The sequence below is a fragment of the Pongo pygmaeus genome, chromosome X (assembly GCF_028885625.2).
Source record: "Pongo pygmaeus isolate AG05252 chromosome X, NHGRI_mPonPyg2-v2.0_pri, whole genome shotgun sequence".
In the NCBI taxonomy this organism is placed as follows: Eukaryota; Metazoa; Chordata; class Mammalia; order Primates; family Hominidae; genus Pongo; species Pongo pygmaeus.
Window position 1 is genome coordinate 112893343 of NC_072396.2, and position 21159 is coordinate 112914501.

The 21159-nt window shown below is 41.0% G+C and overlaps 1 protein-coding gene across 2 annotated transcripts; it reads right to left on the reverse strand.

The window, feature by feature from the left end:
- Positions 1–4253: 4253 nt before the first annotated feature.
- On the reverse strand, positions 4254–20905 carry IRS4 (insulin receptor substrate 4). Of its 2 annotated transcripts, none has more exons than XM_054471787.2 (2): positions 16893–20905; positions 4254–6841 (listed from the first exon to the last, which is right to left on the reverse strand). In XM_054471787.2, the coding sequence occupies exons 1-2, from the start codon at positions 20674–20676 to the stop codon at positions 6837–6839; spliced, it is 3789 nt and encodes a 1262-aa protein (XP_054327762.1). In that variant the 5' UTR covers positions 20677–20905; the 3' UTR covers positions 4254–6836. The 2 variants fall into 2 exon arrangements, with proteins under 2 accessions (XP_054327762.1, XP_063516232.1); XM_063660162.1 differs by lacking the exon at positions 4254–6841 and adding an exon at positions 15467–16209.
- Positions 20906–21159: the final 254 nt, after the last annotated feature.

Genomic DNA, 21159 nt, shown 5'->3' on the forward strand with positions numbered 1-21159 from the left:
GTCTAGGACCAACTTTTCCCCATTACTGGGGCAAGACCCTTCTGTGCACTTTTGTGTAACATTCCATGAATCCTGAATTTTGCTATTCTGGCTAATGGGAATACGTCCTATTGCTGAGCACGTGTGAATGTCAAACACTGTTACCTCTACTTCTTTCAGGTTGTTCTTTCTTTGGCCTCAGATAATTTCATTGTATGGGTGAGATGATCAGTAGTCTGATGAATACTCAAGGAGGACCCTCCCTCTGCAGATCTCTGGAGTTCTCTGTGTGTGTGTGTGTGTGTGTGTGTGTGTGTGTGTGTGTGTGTGTGTGTGTGAATCTCTCTCCTCTCTTATTCCTTATCCCATGAATTATAGCCACCTTCATCTCCTTGGACCCTGAGCTCCGTCTCTTCAATTTAGGAAGTCTACCTGGGTTCCCCCACTCTACCCCATGGCCTAAAATCGCTCTTAAATCAGTAAGCCCAGGCAATTGTAGGGTTCACCAAGTTTGTCATCTCTTAGGGACCCCTGTCTTTTATTGCCTGATTCAAGTGTCATTAAAACAAAAACAAAAACAAAAACAAAAACAAAACCCTTGTTTTATATTTTGGGTGTTTTGGGGGATTGTTCAGGTGAGATGGTAAAACTGATCTATCTTGGCCAGAGGCTGAAGTGTTCCTAAAGTTTTTTAGTCCTCATTACTTCCAATGCCTTGGTACCAGGGCAGGGTATATATTCACTACAACAACAGGTCAAAATTATTCGAGAAGATTTTTGTTTACTATGTGGCACGTAGGCTTTCAGTGTAGGGTCATCTGTTTTGTCCCTTGCAATATGAATATTTGTATTAAGATGGCCTAATCTTTTGTCTCAGTTGTGTCTCAGTTTTCTCTCAACTGGAATTTCAGTTAACATGTGTTTTTCTTTAATTCTAGCAGGATGGGGTTTTACTTTTCCTATCATAAGTGAAGGAAGTGGAAAATGGTTTTAAAGTCTTGGAATTCACAGAAAGAAGTCCTGTGAACACATGTGAAATTAAGCCATTTCTTGTTGAAGGTAGGGAGTATCATAACAGGGAGGGAGAGGAGACAATATTCCTTTTAAATCCTATATGGCAAACTTTCATTTTCCATGACTACTATGAGTCAGAAAACTGTAGTTTAAGAAGAAATCTTTCCATCCCATTCCCCTGCAAGACCTTTTATTAGGACTTTAATAGCTAGGAAAGATGATTAAAATAACTTCTCCAAGGGAGAGAAGTAAATGAACAGAGATGTAGTTGAAGACTAATAGGGATTGGTCTATACTATATCTAAGATTCCTTGCAATTCTAAACCCAATTCCAGAATATCCACTCTATACAGAGTCAACTATCATTTCCTAAGGTGTTATGGAGTCAAACTAGACCGTTTCAAGACTAAATGTTGACCAAGTGTCATTGTCACACATCCACAAAAAGACATGGTAGTCTTTCAAAAAAGTTTTTTCAAGTATCTATATCACACATGAGTTTTATCTACTGTAATTAAAGTAATATGTTTAGCTATAATTCTAAGCACTAAGCACCACCACCAATATCTCCTGTGTTCCTGGAATGAACATAACCTTAATATAAAGCGGGGGAAAACAGAATGAAAAACAAGGTTAGAAAGATAGTCCCTAGCTGCTTGTGAGAAAGTTAAAACAACTATAACAAAAGTCTGAGCATGGATATATTTTAAACGGCCTACATACTTTTAATTCCCTGAAAATAATGCAGAAAATCCAAAAATGTTGAAAACCTTCTTGGGGATTACAAGTGTGGAAATACAGAATGAATTGCAAACTTCATATTTTTTTTTTCTGTAGATATTTAAGAATCTGTTTTCCAATTCAATATTTCCTTGCTCCTTTTGTTATTGAAATGCTAATTCAGATTATTGCCAGAGAAATAGAAGATCCTGTAATGGATATTCTGAGATTGAAAAGTGGGAGGGTATTGCTTCTAGTTCAGTTCTATGGACCCAAACATAAATCAATGGTCTCCTCCTAAATTCTCAGGACTTTATTCTAAATAAGCTTTCCCCGTTTACATAGAATGGCACTGATGTTGCTGACAAATTCCAATGTAGCATGCAACAGTGGTTCCTAATTGCTTTAGCATTTATCATGCACAAGAGACAGGAGGGAAGTTGTCTCATTTTGTACAGCTCAGTTGCATTTCTGATCTCTGAAGTACATTTAAGCAGCAAACTGGGACTTAAGGTAGCTGCCTGAAAACCAGCATCCATTAACATGCATATCTTGGGCGGGGGGGAAATGAATTGGGTTTTCTAAAGCAGAATACAGTTCCATCTCATTCTGTGCATTAATTTTACATAATTTCTCTTTTACACATTTTATAAATTAAGGACCATGATCTGACTTACCCATACAAATTCTCATGCTCACATTTTCCAGGTTGTGCCTTTTGTCTGCTTTGTTTTCAAAACATTTATTTTATTTTTCCTTTTTTTCCCACACTATGCTGATGTAAGTTTTCAAAACATTATGAAAAAGCATCTTGGTGCATTTCCAAGATGCTCTTTGGGCTCAATTAGCACCTGGTAATATTCTTCCAAGTAGTCATGGGAGGTGTTTAACTACTGTGCACTTAGGCATCTTTTACCTGACAAGTCTTCTGAGCAGGTTTTATGTTATAAAGAAACAGTACCCCTTCACATTCTACAGCAAACATTTGGTTAGCATATATGAGTCTAGGAGAGTGGGGAAGCTGAAGTTCTGCTTATGCACTCTTGAATGTAATCCTTCCTGCCAGTGAGTTCTGATGATTTGTCTAAGCAGCAACAGACTATGGTTAGTGTTTCAGGAATTCAAGTCCCATTAAGATGTAAACCCCCAAAGGGGTATACAAAATCAGATGGACTGAGAAGCACAGGTATGCCTATTTGTCTTTGAGGGGCTGTTTGGATGAATAAAGTATATTTGGACTATGACCTGGCAAATATAGATTGCCCCCTTGAAGTGAGGATTAAAGTTTATGTATATATACATATGTATATATAGGTATGTAAATATATACCGATCCTAAAATGGTCTCTGCTGTAGACAGTTTCTAACAGTTTCTAATATAAAGGCAGTCTAATTACACCTTCCTATTGTGATGTAGATATTGTTTTACAAAATCCCCCCTAGGTGCATCAAGTGAAGTGAAGCTGTACAATCAACTTAATTGTCAGTATATAGACAATCCATGTACCTTGTAGATTTTTGCACACCATTTGTGACTTGCTTTCCTATCCTGTGGCCCATGTGATCACACAGATGCCTTCTTTGGACAGGCACCGGTCTCTAAGTCTTACTCTTACTGCCCTTCTGCATGGCAAGGGTGATTTGGTAAAGAAAGAATCAGGAGTAGGGGCAAATTATTTTTCTAGAGTTCTTTTAAACTTTTGGTTTCCAATAAGGCAGGCATTATAATTTGCTAAGAAATTATTGATATGCAACCCATCTATCCTTCTATATTCCATCAGTGCAAGCATACTTTCTTGTCTGTGATGAGTATATTTTCCATGTACTCACCGTTGCCTTCCTAGTGGTTAAAAATAAGAAAATGAAAAGGGAGTCATTTAGGCCGGGCACGGTGGCTCATGCCTGTAATCCCAGCACTTTGGGAGGCTGAGGCGGGTGGATCGCCTGAGGTCAGGAGTTTGAGACCAGCCTGGCCAACATGGAGAAACCCCGTCTTTACTAAAAACACAAAATTAGCTGGACGTGGTAGCTCATGCCTGTAATCCCAGCTACTTGGGAGGCTGAGGCAGGAGAATCGCTTGAACCTGGGAGGCGGAGGTTGCGGTGAGCCGAGATCGCGCCATTGCACTCCAGCCTAGGCAACAAGAGTGAAACTCTGTCTCAAAAAAAAAAGAGTCATTTAAAGAGCAAGACTAAGTGTCAAGGGAAGGAGACAGAAAAAAAAAGTAAATGATCACCTCAATCTCCTTGAGTAGTTGCTTCAATATAGGAGTCACTCATTATCCAAGGTCTGCATGAAAATTTAGGTAAGTCATTTTATAAATTGTTCTACACTAGTATCACCTCCACATTTGAAAAATCAAGAGTTGACTTTATTGACTCTATTGAAAAGCCTCATGTTTCTAGGCAAAGTACCTTTAGCCCAAACCCTAAAATACCCCATTTGTTTCATTCTGAAAAATGCAGTCAATCCTACTACAAAGCAGGAAAATATATTTATAATAGAGACAACAGTATTAAAAAATGAATCTCCACAGGAATAATTTACATGAACACATTTATTGTGAGTAGCTCTATGGAAAGGCAAGTCAGATATATATAGATATACATATATATATAAACACTATACAGAGTTGCAAAGTCGTCTCCCAAAACTGCAAACGAGATGTTTACAAGGAAAAGAAAGTACAAGAGTATTTACAAAGGAAGACAAAGCCAAAGCAACTCAAAGCATATCTGTGAAGCGGAAATAGCAGATGTAATTAGCTGGTGGAACTGTAAAGTTTCAGTTTTTAACGACCAAGTGACTATGCCTGATACCAAATTAAATGTAGAGGTCACACACACACAAAAATTCCATCATTGTTTTTTCTTAACAGCAGCATGAACTGATAGCTGGAAGGTAAGAGATATGTTGGCAAACATATTCCATAAAGATTCTTCCAGCACAATACTGAATAAATTAATTGTCTGTAAACTAATAAATAATGAGAACAAGATTGCATTTGTTATGCAGTACCTGTGACTATGTGTACCTGTTACTATTTGTATAATACGTACTACTGTGTATGAGGTTTCTCATTCATTTATTCAGCAACTGTTACATCTGTGCTGTACCCTCTGTACCCTGTCTGCTGGCAGCTTCTGAACCTAATATGCAAATAAAGTGATATAGCATTTTCCCCCAAGTAATCTTTTTTCCCACACTTCTGAACAATTATTACTTAACTTACTTGAAAAAATAAAATGGTGACAGAAGGCTTGTAAAAAGGCTGCCTAAAGAGCACGTTGTTATAATGAACAAAAGCCACACTGCGTTATTTGATTAGGTTGGAAAAAGAGAAGAGTCTGAAGGAACTGATGAAGTTGATGCCCTAGCAGTGACCGGTAACTGGAACAATGACTGATCTCATAGCCACGTCCTCTCCTCAGCACAATTTACAAGGGGAAAAAAGAGCCCACCATCCCTTTGGTTGGTAGGCAAGGAAAAATAGAAGTCAACTCGGTTCTTTGGAAAAGTTAGTTTAGCAACATGTACTATAAGCTTGCTTGAAGATAGAAGTACACGTTCAAAGACATTAAAACCAAGTAGTGAAAACCTTTAGATAAATATCACACTACTTCAAAGTTGCACATTAAATGCGAAGCAAATTTCATTTTAACACAGTTTACACACAACAGGTACATCTACAATCACATGTACACAGGTACACAAAGGTGTGCATACACACGAATATGTACACACACACACTAGTGCTCACACACATACAGACACTCAAACACACCCAACTGTGATATGATGAGGTTTGCCAATGATGGTACAGCAAGCCAAGATTTGTGTGCCACCATGGAACAAAGCTCTAAGCAAGCTTCAAGACCTTTGTACCTATTCTCTGTGGTCACCACCTTGCTAGTGTCATGTTCTCAAAGGTCCAGGTTCCTAAAATCTTAATTCAGTTTACATCAGAGGCAAGCAAAAACAGAACGGGGGGGAGCTTGCTCTGATTTTTTTTTTTTAATTTGGTACATCTTATATTGGCTCAATATCCAGAAGGAAACAAGGCCTTATAAGAGGTGGCTTTTGGCTTAAGTTTTTGTCAGAATATTGATTGATAAGTAAACACTAATTTCTTGAATATGGGAAATTGATCTCTTTATAGTAGCCATGGGCATAGGAGGGAGAGTGTGCATTGGGGAAAATGGAGAAAGAATAAGAAAAAGTAGAATAGAGGTTGAAAGTGGGGAGAGGCCCAGAGAAGCAGGGAGGGGCCTTGGGAAGAGACTTTTGAAGAGCCTTGCTTCTTTTGGGAGGTAAATGTAGGTTTCACAACAAATGAAAAATAATAGGTTTGGAAATAATCGATTTTCAGGCAGAACATCACAGTGTTGTATGTGAACAAATAGACAGCTGTTTCTCAGTTCTGCCTTTAAAATGTTGGAAATGCTCAATGAAGATATTAGTTTCATTGACATATAACATGAGCAGAATGTTGCAGTTTTGCTAATGAGCAAAACTTGAAATAATCTGCCCTTTAGTCCTGCCTTAAAAATACTGGTAATGCCCCATCAAGATATCAGTTCAGTTGACATTTAATTCATTGATCAAGAAATGTTTTGTGTGTGTAATACTCGGAAAAAAGATTCCAGATCATACCTTCCCATTATGACAGCTGTTTTTTTCTTTATGTGTCCTGGTTTAAAGGTTTTTCAACTTCAAAATTGAATCTAAATATTTTACATTATTAAAATTGGCATTGACCAAATTTATACATATTCTAAGTCACTTTTTTTTAAAGAGGGAAAGAGTTATGAGATGCTCACTTGTATAGTATCTGTTTCCTTTCAAAGGGACAGACTGGGGAGGAAAACCAGAAAACAATAAACAAAGCACAGTGTAAATATTGTTAATTAGAAATCACTGGATCCATAAGCAGCAGTATGAATGATCTGCATGAATAGGATCATTCAATTGCCAGAGTCCACCTGTAGACTTGTAGAAATTTGGGTTGCTTTCTACTCAGAAGCCTCTGAGTTTTCTTTCCTTTAGGCAGATCTGGAGTAGACGAAGATAAAGTTCCATAAGCATCACTTTTCTTCTAAAATGTGTTTTTGTGGCAATATAATCACTCTAGGAGAAAGATAATAAAACAAAAGTTACTTGCAGAATTAATGTGGAGAGCGGTCACCCCCACCCTGTTTTAAAACAAAACAACACAAAACAAAACAAAATCTAACTAGAAGTTTTTGAGAGATATATAGAGGAGACTGCCTGGGCATGGACATGGTTAATCAACTCTGCTGGCTGCCTGTGAGGAATATCAGCTGGGCAAAGACACAAGGGCAGTTATTCCTCTTGCCTCCAGGCTGTCACTCTGACATTTCTGGTGGACAGCATCTTTGCACGTGCGTGCACTGTTCTACTTTCTTCCAGTGGAGCCCGCAAGTGAGCCAGGCATTGTGCAGAGAAACAGATTTTTTTCTTCTTCTTTTACATGTTTGACTATGCCTTCACCAGGTTATGTGGCACAAGTCATAGGATTTAAGTACAGCCTTGGTGATGGTCTCTAGACTCAATTATTGAATTTCTTCTAATAGAACAAAGTCATACCTGCAAAGGAGACTTGAAATTCTCATCTGTTTAATAAAAGAAAAAAGTTCCAGCATTATTCTCTTGGCTTTCTGCTTTTGAGTGGGTGCATAATGGGGAGTGTGGCAGGGGATGATCAGATACATAGAAGAAGGTGCTGGACCAGAGAAGGGATAGGAATAAATGATCAGCAAATTGATTATGGGATGCCAGTGTTACCTTAAGATCAGGTCACCACAAAGTACCAAGTATTCTATTTCATTTGAGACATCCTAAAAGAATCCATGGAAAACATCCCCCAGAGTGGGCTTCAAGTACAAGATTGTCTAATAAACTGGAAATATACATTTTAAGTATTCATTTTCTCATCAAAGGTTTTACAATTTTTTTTAAAGAGATGAGGTCTCACTATGCTGCCCAGGGTGAAGAGCAGTGGCATGATTATGGCTCACTGCAGCCCCGCCCAGACTCCTGGGCTCAAGGATTTTAAAAATGTAACAAATTTGCAGCTGGATGAAGCACTGAGTGGGAAGAGTACATTTCCCTCTTACTACTTGTGTCTCTTCATTAAGATTCAATGTATAGGTTTGTTCTTGTAGATTAGAAGGTTAAAAAAAATGCCAGCCATGGTGGCTATGCCTATAATCCCAGCACTTTGGGAGGCCAAGGCAGGTGGATCCCTTGAGGCCAGGATTTCAAGAACAGCCTGGGCAACATGGTGAAACCTTGTCGCACCACTACACTCTAGCCTGGGTGACAGAGTGAATGAGACCCTGTCTCAAAAAAATGCCATAGATTAGTAAAGATATCAAGCTTTCCTGTCAGCAGTGGGTTTAGGAAATTTTACATTTTATGTATCTAGTTGTACACAGGAAGAAAGGAGTCTGTGATAACCACAGTTAACTGTGAGACTGCATATTAGTAACTGTTATTTGCTGCAAAATTAGGCTAGACCAGTACCAGTATTACAGTGTTATCAGATATCAGCTACATTTTAAAATAGATATTTAAGGTTAGGAAGGTATTTCACCTAGTTTAGTTTACTATTTTGTTTTAATACCAAAAATATCTTCATATGTCCATATATGGCACATTGCATGTGCTTTAAAAGGGACTTCTTGCTGTCTTATATGATACACTGGATTTCATATATATTTTCCCAGAAACCTGCAAATTAAGCTCCATATAACTACCCTATTGGCATTATACTAAGATTAGGAACATTTGCTTTTATTGGAGTTGTTTTTCTTTCTCTTTCCTTTTTTTAAACGACAGAGCCTCTACTAAAATTTGATTCATATTGCCATCGCTTTCCAATAACACCTACACCAGCATTAAGTGAATGCTTAGTAACTTAATAAAAAGTGACAAATAATTGTGTAATTTCATGTTTACTTCACAAAATACATTTGTCAATTCTTGATTAACTATGCTAGTAGAAAGGAATAATGCTATCCCAAACAGGATAATCCCAAAATAATTTAACTTGCTTTTGAAATGCATTATGGGAACTTGAGCCACAGATTTGCCTTTATAATCCTATTTTACTTAGGCCAATATTAAAATGAGTTTACATTCCCGGGGTACATTCCAAAGAACAGCGTAAGGAAGCAACTCAGAAGCTTGCTGGGTGGCAAAGGAAAGCAATTCGAGATTAAAAATTGGTTGTGAACAGTCTGCAAAATGAACATTAAAGGGCTAAAAGTCATACCTTAGATTTGTCTCCTGTTCATTTTTATGTGATTTCACCATCAGCAAGGTAAATGGTGATGCTTTTAATAATGTGGTCTGTTTTGGATGTATTATTCCCATTTGATACTGACAGGTTATAAATACTTACCTTATTGTATATTCTTATTTTCCCAATTAATCAAAGGTCTTTTAAACGACAAGTTAATTTCACCCCTTTTAATGGGTGGTATACTCTTCAGGTAATTTTTCTCTGTAAGATAGAAAACCTCAGTGGACTCTGATGAGTCAAAATATTTCCCTACTCCTCCTACCAAAATCTGGCAGGGAACTTTTTTTTCTCAAAAACAAATGAAGTAAACTTTTCTGTTTCGAGTTATATAATGATATAAACCTGAACATTAATCTTTAATACGCTAATAATGCACAGATGACTTCAATATCCCTGGAAATTTGTAGGGTGAGCCAAGAAGGCAGTTCCTCCAGGGTATTTCAGTCCTCTTTATACGAATCATAAATATGCCTCTATTACATTTTGAAGTCTGAAACAGCAGTATTTCCTCTGCTCAGAGAAAGGTGAACCTATAACAATATATTGTTATTCTCTCATTCTCTTTTCCCTTTCTGCAAACTTATTGTCTTAGTTATCTTTTCAGCTCCAATTTTCCTAGAGCTCAAAAATGTTTTTCAAGGGTTTTTGCAAATTCCTCACTCTGTTCATTTGACAACATGCTATCCCTGCACCCCTGCGATCAACTGGAGCTCACATAAGCAGGGGCAACCAAGTAAAGCACCAAAAAAAAAAAAAAAAAAAAGGAAGCAAAGAAAGATAAATTGAAGCATACATGCCAAAGATGAATGTATAATAATGCAATTATATTACTTAGCTTAGCATTGTCTCTGGAGTATATGTAGGGTTTTTTTTCTCAATAAGAATGGATCATCATACTTTTCTGTGCCCTGTGATTGTAGAGGAGGATGACTCTCTAGGACTTGATAAAATTAAGTGCTATTGCTCAAGGCTAAAAACTAGTAATAATCGCTGCTAGTCTTTACAACACCAATTATACCAGACTATTATCTCCTTCATAGATCAGATGATAAAATATCTTTGTTCCCACAATGGCAATAGTTTTGGGACAGAATGCTCAAAAGAATCTGTAAGGGAAATGTATGACACTTGTAAACCCCCATATCCTCAAAGGTCAGCTCAATCGTTTTACACCTGCCCTTTGTTAGCAGGCCCAGGGCCACTTATGCATGTGTATTCCAGTCTTGAATATCTGGATACAAACTCTACGGATATCAGCTACAGGATTTTCATGGTAGGTCAGCTTCTCCACTACCTCCCAACACACACATGGGCCACTTCACTCTGCTGCCTAGTTACTGCCAACTTAAAGAATGCAAGTTACTAGAATTCTAATATAGGTAGTTTCAAATTTACAAAACAGACATATTCCAAGGTCATTGTTTGGTTGAAACTCAGAATAAATTATCTTATAGAAACAATGTCATAAATTAATGGTGGATAGGTTCATAGCTTTGTCTACATATGCCTATATTTAACCTATGCAGCTCCTGAACTAACAGAGAACTATTTTGACTATACCCAGTCATCATTTCTGAGGAAAGATGTATGTGAAGTTTCCGTTTGAGACTCCAGGAATATATGTCTTCCAGCCATGGCAATAGGAATTGTGTCCCCCAAACTCAACCAGTTGGAATAGTCAGATGCAGGGTGACAGCGGAAGGGAAACTATGGTAAAAGCTACAGCAACAATAAGGACTTCATCATGGAGGTGGGTGGGGGCACAGGACTCTGAGTGCGAGGACAAGGTTGGTAAGCTTTCAAGACTGGAGGCATAACACTTTAAAAAGCAAGAGTGAAAAATCACATTTGCTGGTCAGACTTTCAAGGGCCCCATGGATACACATGTGAGCAATTTTCAAGATTAATTGTGAGATGGAAACTTCACCGATATTCTTTCTAAGTTTCAAGTCTATAAGTAGGAAATTATTAATCATAGGAGAAAAATTATATAAATTGTCAAAACTAGCTAAAGTGACTACAATTTATAGGGAATTAGATATTCGGTAAATCCAGGTGTGACTAGCATCAAACATATTGTGATCAATCCAACCATGAAAATAGCTTTAAACACCGGCCCAGCTGCTTCTGTGCAAAGTGACAGTAGGGCAGGCAGCACAGCCTTGGATCTGTACAACAAGGATCCCTACAAGTAAGGTTGCCTCTGCAAGCTAAGTGCAAGAAGCCTGCGTACTGGGAGTGATCGACATCTGGTGAAGCCCTCTATGTGCCCTGCAGGACTCCCACAGTGGCCCTCACCTTTTCAGCCAGAGGGAGACCAGGAAAGGGCATGTTTGCCTGAATTCAAGGGCACAAGTTTGGCAAAGGGTACATGAGGGTAAGACTCACAGAACACAACCAATGCAATCCTAACCAATAAGAAAGAGGTATCAGGAAGCTAAGAGAAAACAGCAGCAACTTTCTCATTTCACTTAATAAGTATTTCCATTCTAAAAGGAATTAATTATTCAGCCAGAAGTTGAAAGGTACCCTCTAAAAATGCAAATCTAAAATAGTATATAATTTACACTAGAAAAATCTTTAAACATTCCTATTTCTCAAGTGTTGAGTCTACTTTTCCAAAATAAGGTGGAAATGTGAGACCTGTAGCTATATTACCAATAATCAATGCAGAATTGCTGGAGAATATATTTCAAGTTCATATGGCAAGCACATTTTTCTTGGCAATTTTATCAATAGCTTTAAAAACAGCAATCCAATGATTGTGGCAAAAACTCAGTGCATTGTGATGTATTTATTTCATTATTATAAAAAGCAGTGTCTTAAATTTCTCATTTCTCATTCAAGACCAAGCAACGTTTTCTAGTAAATGATCCTCACTATCTAAGAGTCTGGCAGCACCTCTTACAGAAAATATACTGAAGGTTTTAATTAAGCATTTTACAAAAGCTATTTTCCAATACTGCCAATGAAACGTCTGGGCTATTTTTATATACTCTTAAAGCCTTAAAAAAGGTGCTAAATCAAAATGAACTTAATTTTAAACAGGAATTTCTATGTCCCAAGGAGAGAGTTTGATTTTCAAGGCTTCTAAAATCTACTTGCCTGACTGCCAAAAGCAAGTTTACTTTTTAAACAAATGAAGAACGTCTGTTGCTACACTGCTTATTCTTCCACCTGTCTTACTTTATCCTGTTTTGCCTACTGTGCTGGTTTAGATTAGAATACCAAATTTTATAATGAAGGAAGAAATTAAATGAAAAGACTTTTTGCTATAACTCCCAAATGTCAATGAATTATTAGGAAAATCAAAGAAATCTAACTTCAGTTAAAGAAATGACCATTAATGGAAATTTACTGAATGCACCCTCAATTCACTTTCTTTCCTTTCAATGTTTCTGTGGGATCTAAATAGATATATACACTATTTGTGTTTGGGCAGTGAAGACTAACCAACTCCTCCCTATATCAGATTTAAAACATTCAATTCCAGCACAAGTCAAATTCTTTTATTCTAAGAGCCAGGGCAAACAGTTCAATGTAATAAAATTACCCAGGTCCTGGAAGATAGTCCACAGTTATAATGCTCTGAATGAATTACTTACAACAAAATTTGCTACTATCAAGAGAAAGCAAACTTGTAATTTTTCCTAATCATTAACCATGTAATAATCTGTCACCAATGGGAAAATAACAGACTAAACACCTGATTAAAGGGACGTGTCATGTGTTGGGTGGAGCGCTGGACTTGAAATCAGATGTATGAGTTAGAGTTTCAGCTCTGCCACTTACCTTTTTGATCTTGGGAAAATTCTCAACATGGGCTTCATTTCCAGTACTTACCGTCCATCAGTAAAATAATGAATGTGAATGTGCTTTGCAAACTATAAGGCAATCTGCAACTGGAAAGCATTTCCTCAATCAACAATTTGACAATTTAACAATAGACCCTTTTAAATCACATAAGCTATTCCTTAGTTCTCCCTACACTCGTCAGCCACATCTATTCCCACAGGAATTATTTTTTTGTCACTCTGAGAAGCCTAAGTTTGTTCCCAAAACAGGGGATTAGGGAGAGAAAAAGAAAGTAAGAGATCTCGTTTGAATTTTTATACATGTGTGACATTCTGGTGTGCTTAATTAAAGTTCTGGTCCTTGTTTAAAGTATTTTGCTAGCAGTTGAAATTTTTACCCTGAAAACATCACTCTTAAAATAGAATGAATGCAAATGAATAATGATTGTGAACAACTTTAGTTAACTTTAATTAAGTGAGGTCCTCTTTAATTGTTATAGGTCAAATACCTCATTAGTCCAAACACTGTCCGATTTTGAAGTGTTGAATATTACCTAAAATAAATGATCCGTCAATGGTAACTGGGAAATTTCTGCTATATGGAAACTTTATTCTAATAAATTATAATAATTAACTTAAATGGAACAAAAACAATGTGCTCTTAGTGCCTATAACTGATAGTAACAAGTTTGGCAGTAGTACACTCAAAAGAAGCATAAGATTCCTTCATGGCGATAACAGTGTCTAACACTCAAAAATTCATTACTAAAGTTTTTTTTTTTTTTGCTTTTTAATACCAAGTGCCATCATAACATTACTAATTTGGCTGACCGATTCTCTCACCCCTCCTAGAGCTGCCCTTTTATATCCTCCCATCTCTTGAATTAAAAAACCAGGAAAATGTTCACCTCAAGTCATTTTGAACCATGAATTCTACATCAGGTAAGGTAGAAAAAGAAGCAAATAGTCATACATAGGTTAACAGTCAAACTGAACTACTGAACTACATAAGAAACAACATTCTTCTCCTAAATGCTAATGCCTATAACCTATGTGTTTAAAATGTGAAGACTTCATCTTTAATAAATGATTAAAAATTATTTCATTTATTAATACAGTCGTGTCTAAGGTTATACCTCTGGGTGTTTCTTTCTAATCGACTTGAGTAAATTCCTTTACAGTACTTACTTATACGCAATGTGACTGTAGGTAAATGGAATTACATATTAATTTTGTGTTACATGAGAACAGCTGTCTCACAGATTTATAATCTCACTTCACTTAAATGGTAATCTATAAAGATCCCAACTCTGAACAATAATGTAAAGTATTTTAAATGCAAGTAAAGACTAACTGAAAAGTGAGATTTTCAGATGGAGAATCTTAATTTAGGTTTGTTTTTCTAAATGTAATAATAACAGTAGCAACAATAACAATGGCAACAGATGTAAAATAATTCATGTATAGTACTTACTATATGCCAGGCACTGTTCTAAGCACCTGTCATCAATTAAAATGACTTTTTGAAATACATAACTTCTAATAAAGATGGTAATTGTTCCTCTGTCAAAGCATTATGTTTTTGTTTCCTAACGTGATTGTTTTTGTTTTAATGTTAGATAGGAAAATAGAGATCAGAAATGAGTGAAAATTTTTCTACAGCTTTATAATAAAAAAAGGATCAGAATCATTCAGCTTGTTCTTAACACTTCACAGACAACATTCTACCATATAATTTACATTAAAATGCTAACCAAAGTCATTTCCTACAATGGGTTGTTTCACCACCATCAACACCACCACCCCCCCCTCCCCCCGCCGGCAATCCCCACCATTCCTTTCATATATTTCAGCAAATTATGTGCAGGAATCACCCTCAAGACCAATTATTTTGCAAGAAACTAAATCAGTTTAAACTGCTGAAATTTCACTTCAGTATTAATCCAATGACACTAAAAATATCTTACATTTGTAAAGTGCTTTAACATTCCAAAGTGCTTCCACGTTGATTCTCTTATTTCAACTTAAGCGCCTGCCTCCCTGTGAGATAGAGCTTCCTTGCTAAAGTCACTCAATAAAGCTAGGAATTTCCTCAATAAACAATGCATTTACAGAATGTTAAATCTCCAAAATAGCTACAAAGTCATAAATCAGGAATTTATGCTAAAATAATGATCATTGTGTCTAGGTATTCCTTGGGAAGTCAGAATTTATTCAAGGAACAATAAGATTTCACTATTTAAATCTTAAACTTCTTAAAATAAAACTCTATGAAAACTGGTCCTTTTGAAAGTACTACAGGGACACAGGCAACTATGTATCATCTACACCAAAATCATAAATGGTATCTTCAATAGTTAGACTCAAACAATAGCTTGAGATCAATTTTCAGGTATATTCTACAGAATAAAGTAGATCTACTCTTGAAAATCTTATTATGGATTAAAGACTTGGAAATGAAATTATATATTTTAAATGTATGATTATGGTAGCAGTGGTGATCATGTGTGTTTGTGTGTGTGAGTGTATGTGTGTGTGTTGGGGAGGGAACTCACAGTTTAAAAGAGGTCTGAATTGAATCCTTTGGCAAGCCAAAGCATCCTTTTGTTGTTTTAATGATCACTCTTTAATGTGTCCATGCTGCAAATGTGAGTTTGTGTATGGCAAGTTTTCTATAGCAGGGAGAAAAAGGGGATGTGGGGGGGCTACACCTGCATTAAATAGGGAGCTTGTTAGGTGACTGTTGTGATCAGTCCCCGACTTGTTCTGCCTGATCAAGCACAGTGGGCAGAGATCCAATCACAAAAGCATTCCACAAAGCAAGCAAAGCAAAAATCTTCACTAAACTGACTACTGGAATGAAAACTGCTGGGGTCCATCCCTTCCCTTCACTGGGAAAGAAGCATATTCTACTTAAGAGGCAAGGTAGTTGAGACTATGGAGACATCATCTTCTGCAATCATCTCTTGAAAATGTTTCAAGACACACTGATGACAACATTCCACAATGTTGTACACAGTAGAATTACTCTAAGTCTTGTTTCCAAGTCTGACAGCTCCTACTCTTCCTTACTTCCTCCTTTGGAAAAGTAGCCCTTTAAAAACTTCCACCATTCCAGGGTAAGTTGCCCCTGGAGTCAGGTCTTCCTCCAGACTTATCTTGCTTTCCTTGATTTCCCATAAGATATACGAATTAAATGTTTTAACTGCTTTTTAAACCTTTGAAATAATATTCATATCCATTATCAAGTTGTCACCACACCCTCTTTTAGAAGGGTGGGGGGTTAAAAGAAGAAAATGAGGCACAGCAAATGTGACTTGCCTGTCATTACTAGTGACAGAGAAAAGGAACACTCAAGGTTTCTGGAATTTATCCTGTGTAAAAACAAAAAGAAAATCAACACACAAACACATTCCAGAGCCAAATACTGTCTTCTTTTAATCACCTCCTGTTTTGGATTATTTATGTTTTGTTCCCCCCAGACATTCACGTTAACAATTGAGATTTAACTTTCTTGGTAAATCACAGCAAACTAGCATAACAATGACTGCTCTTTAAAAAGTAACTTTCAGAGGAGAAAATTATCCTCCCCAAACATAAATAGTTGATTATTACTGCTTAATAGTCTGTGCTCTTATTAAATTCCTACACTTAAATATGGGCATTTGCAGAAAAGCAGCTTTTAATTGTTGATTTGAAAATTAGTTGGTGGAACCCAATTTACGATATCTTGCTTTACATTATCATTAAATGATGGGGAAGGATGTTTAAAAGTATCCTTATGTTTTTTTATGTCTGCGTTTTAACTACTCCTAAAAAAGTAGAACCAGTGTTTAAATGATAATCAGTTCTGTCCAGATAAAGAAATTGATTAGATAAAAACAAATTTTTGCAAAGATCAAAAAGGCATTGTGTGAATAATTAAAACTGAATTCTATCCTCCATGTCGAATAGCACCAGTTAATGAAATATTATCCCTAACACTGTAGACTGTAGCGCATCGAATCATTAGACAATGACCATTCACTTTAGGGAAATTAATTCTAAAATTACCGACCTCTTTTGGGAGAGTCGAACTGGTTATCACGTCTGGCAAAATCCATTCTCACGTAAGTGTCGTCGTCGTTGTCAGAATCTTCTCTCTCCGGGGGTCTTGGCACCCGGCGACTGCGAGGTGGTGGTTCCGGAGCGGCAGCTGCAGCGGCAGCCCCGCCAGCCTGGTTCTCACCTCCGGCAAGGTTTGCAGATGGGCTGTGGGCTCCAGGGTTCGAGCCACCGGCAACGTCTTGGGCTCCCCTTACTGCTTCGGCATCAGCAGCATTAGCAACAGGTTGAAACCAGCGGGCAGAGGCGGAGTCAAATCCAGCAGCTGCGGCTGCTGCGCCGATGCCCGGGGCTGCGGCGAGCGCGGAGGCCGCAGCTACAACTTGGCTGAGGGCTAAAGTCGGCTCTGCAGCCGAAGCGACAGCCGGGGCTGAGGATGGGGAAAGGTCTCTCTCGAGGCTGTCTGTTGGAAAAGCAGAGACAGCGGCTCTGGCTGCTGCAAAGAAACTTTGAGAACGGCTTTGTGGGCGTCTTCTCTCCTGTTCTTCCTGCTGCAGCAGCCTAGCTACAGGTGGTGGTTCAGAACATCGGCTGGGGGAGAGAGAAATATCCATACAGCACTCGGAAAATGGGTCGACCACATAGATTCGACCTGTTTCAGCATCATAGCGAATGGCACTGTCAGCAAGAGCCATGGCTGGTGTCATTGCTGAGTTGAAAATTACTTCAATGTAGTCACCCTCTTCCTCATTAGCATTGCTACCTGTAGCACTGAGGGGAAGGGGAGGAAGTGGCCACCTAGCACTGTCCAGAGATAAGGGGTTGGCACGTGGTATAGCTCTTAAAAGATCTGAGAGGTCGTTTGCTGGATTTGGAAATGGCACTCCAAACTCAACATTCACATAATTAGAAAAGGCTGACTGTCTGGGTTCAGCAATTATGCCCCACGAATCTGGTAGTCCTTGAGTAGAGGGAGCTGGTGTATTGCTCTCTCTTTTAGTGAAGTCCATGTTGACGTAGTCACTAGAGCTGTCAGCTTCTCTCTGCTCATGTGTGGGCTTTTGTGGTTTTGGCTTGATTTTATATCCTTTTGTAATAAAAGAAAGTCGGTTAGGTCTCTTAGCTTTATTCTTTGGGGGCTCATCATCCGAAGGCCTTGAAGGTGATCCCCCATCTCCAGGCTTTGAGAATGATCCCTCACCTGAAGGCTTTGAAGCTGCATCTTTGGGGCCCCAGTTATAGGAGACTTCTTTGTCTAGGCCCCTCCCCAGGAACTTTCCAGGTAACATTGGCACATACTCACTGTTGTCACTCTGTCCCAAAGGTGAGCTCCGAAAAGGGTTTGGTAGAGAGAAGTAGGAGCTCCAACTTTTGGAGGAAGAGCCACCCTGAGGATTTCTGGGGTTTTTTGGAATTGCACCGGCTCCAGGAGCCATAAACATGTAGTCACTCTCACTGTCATTGTCCTTTGAGTCATCCTCTTTATTAGTATCAGGTGCTTTTGGAGGACTCGGAGCAGGTGGTGGGCTCACTCTGGGAAACATCATCATGTACCCTCTTGAGTCTTCAAAAGGGGATCGAGAGTGGCGCTTTTTTGAAGCAGAGACATTTTGAGGAGCCATTGGCATATAATCACTGGAGCTTACAAGAGGGGCAGCCACCCCTGGCCTCATTGGCACGTATGGGTCATCCTCATCTTCATCAAAAGCTCTGGCTCTGTGGGGACCTCGAGCTGCACCTTCTGGGATCTCTGCATCTTTCACTTCTTTGGCTTCTTTGCGTTCTTTTGTGGCTCCTCTGTCAGCACAAAAATAAAGCCGGAATCTTCCCCCAGACTTCCCTTTTCCACCAGTTGCTCCAGCTGGTGGGGGTGGAGGAGGAGGTGGTGGAGGTGGTGGCATTTGCTGTTGCTTGCTTTGAGTTAATTTGCCAAAATAGGATCTTTTCTTCAGAGATTTTCCACGTTCACCATCACCATCCGATCCTTTCCCACTTCCTGAGCCTTTGCCCCCTCCAGAGTTCTTGCCACCACCTGAGCCATGGCCATCTCCAGGTCCCTGGCCACCACCTGAGCCATGCCCACCTCCAGGTCTCTGGCCACCACCTGAACCGTGCCCACCTGCGGTGCCCTGGCCATCTCCAGAGCACTGGTTTCCTCCTGAGCCCTGGCCATTTGAGCCCTGGCCACCACTTGAGCCCTGACCACCTCGGGATCCCTGTCCCTCGCCTGCACACTGGTTTCCTCCCGAGCTATGGCTACTGGAGCCTTGGCCACTTGAGCCCTGGCCACCTCCTGAGCCCCGGCCATTTCCTGAGCCCCAATTGTTCATGGGCATGTAGTCACCTCCGCTTCCTTCCTGATCTTCTTTGCCCTGGGGATTGCCTTCCTCCCCAGAGTTGCCAGAGCCAGAGCCAGACACTTCAGAAGACAGGCGAGCTCCATTGTTCGGGGCTTCTGCAGGGTGCCGCGGACGTGCTGGGCTGGGTGCTAAGCGGCGAAAAAAGCTGGCCGGCACTGAAACCGCTCTCCTTGACCTGCGCCCTCTGGGCAGGTGCAGTCTTCCTCGCCTGGAGTGGGCCACAGGCTCGCTGGGTGTTATGAAGCGCCTGGTGAAAAGCACCTCGTCTTCCCCGTCGCCGATGGCCCTGAGGTGGCAAAACTGCTCAAAGCGGGACCTTCTGAGCCAGCCTCCCGGCTCGAGCGGCACCAAGCCCAGGTGCCTCCTAGCGGACAGCAGGGTTAACAGGTGGGCGCCGATGCTGATGCTGTAGCTGCGGCAGCGGGCTCTGTATTCGTCTGCACACAAGGCTCTCATCTTCTCCAAAAACAGCTCATGCATGTTTTGGGCAACCACACAGTCATCGACCTGCATCCAGAGCTCTCCCGGACCGATGACAGTGGACCTGCCTACTTCCAAGAAGAAATACTGCTCCGAGTGTCCACAGCGACGGATGCTCAGGAGCTGGACGACCACGCTGGCCACTTCGGTGTTCAGCCTCACAAACACGACCTCCTCGTCGGTTAGACACAGCCGGAACACGCCGCTCAGCTCTTTTCTGTGCCCCAGCCCCCTGGGTTTGACTATTACCTGCCACACATCTTTATAGAAGGGTGGCTCCGCCGCCGCTGCCGCCGCCAGCGCGGCCGGCTCTCCGTCCGGCTGCGCGCCGAGCGTGCCGCAGCGGCGGCGCTTGCTCTCGAGGATGAGGCGGCTGAGCAGCAAGTACCAGCTTTCCTGCTCCGACTCGTTCTCGGCCACCATCGCGAAGTATTCGTCTTGGGTGAAAAGAGCAATGAGGTGTCGGTACCTTGCATCTGCTCGCTGGCTCACGGAAAAGCACTGGTATAGGGTGATCACGCGCCGCGGTGGAATGAGCGGGGGGATCGCCGAGCCAGAGGCGGCCGCCGCTGCTGCAGCCGCCGCGGCGCGGACACTGTGCCGGAACTTCCTGGCATTTTCGTAGTATTCCAGCCGAGCTGGGGCGTCAGCAGTCTCGAGTTTGAGCACGAAGTAGCGCCTGTGCCCATGCTTCTGTTTCCGCAGGTAGCCGCGTTTGCAGACTTCCTCCCCGACGGGCAGGTCTTCCTCTTCGGACTCGGAGTCTGACCGGGAGCCAGTGGCCGTGGAGAGCCACATGGCTCCCGGACAAGACGACCCGGTCCCAATGAGTGCGGTCGGGGTTCCCGAGGAAAGAAGCGGGGTGGTCACCACTGCTGCTAGAGCTGCCGCTGCTGCCGCTGCTGCACCTCTTAGTCTTCTTGTCGCTTGGTCGCGAGTGAAGGAGCAACTCGCCATGGTGATGCACGATGGTTTTAAGGTGAGCGAGGAGGAGGGGGAATTCAGGAAAGGGAGGGTTGGGGGAAGAGGCTGTCTACCCTCGTCTGCCCGCCCCAGCCCCCTCCTGCCTTGGCCCGCGCCCCCGCCCACTCCACTCTGAGCGCACGACAGCGGGCAAAACAACACGTGACCGCAGCCTCACGCGGCGGCCGCTGCGGATCCTGCTACCGGCGCAATGGAGGGGCGCAAGCGGCCACCAGTAGAGGTGAGCAAGGGAGGAGGCGGCGGGCTCGGGAGGCGGAGCCACCTCCAGCTGTGCCAAACCCTCCCGGTGAATCTCCAGGCCTGTGGGCCAAGGGAGGACCGAGAGGAGGAGGCGGGGCTCTCTGGCCAAGCTGATTCTAACAGGGAGTCCAGAAGGCATGAGGGGGCGGGAGAAGGCCTGGAGGGGCGGAGGAGAAAGCGGCCGGCTATCAGGGTCGGGAGAGGGCGCCACAGTCG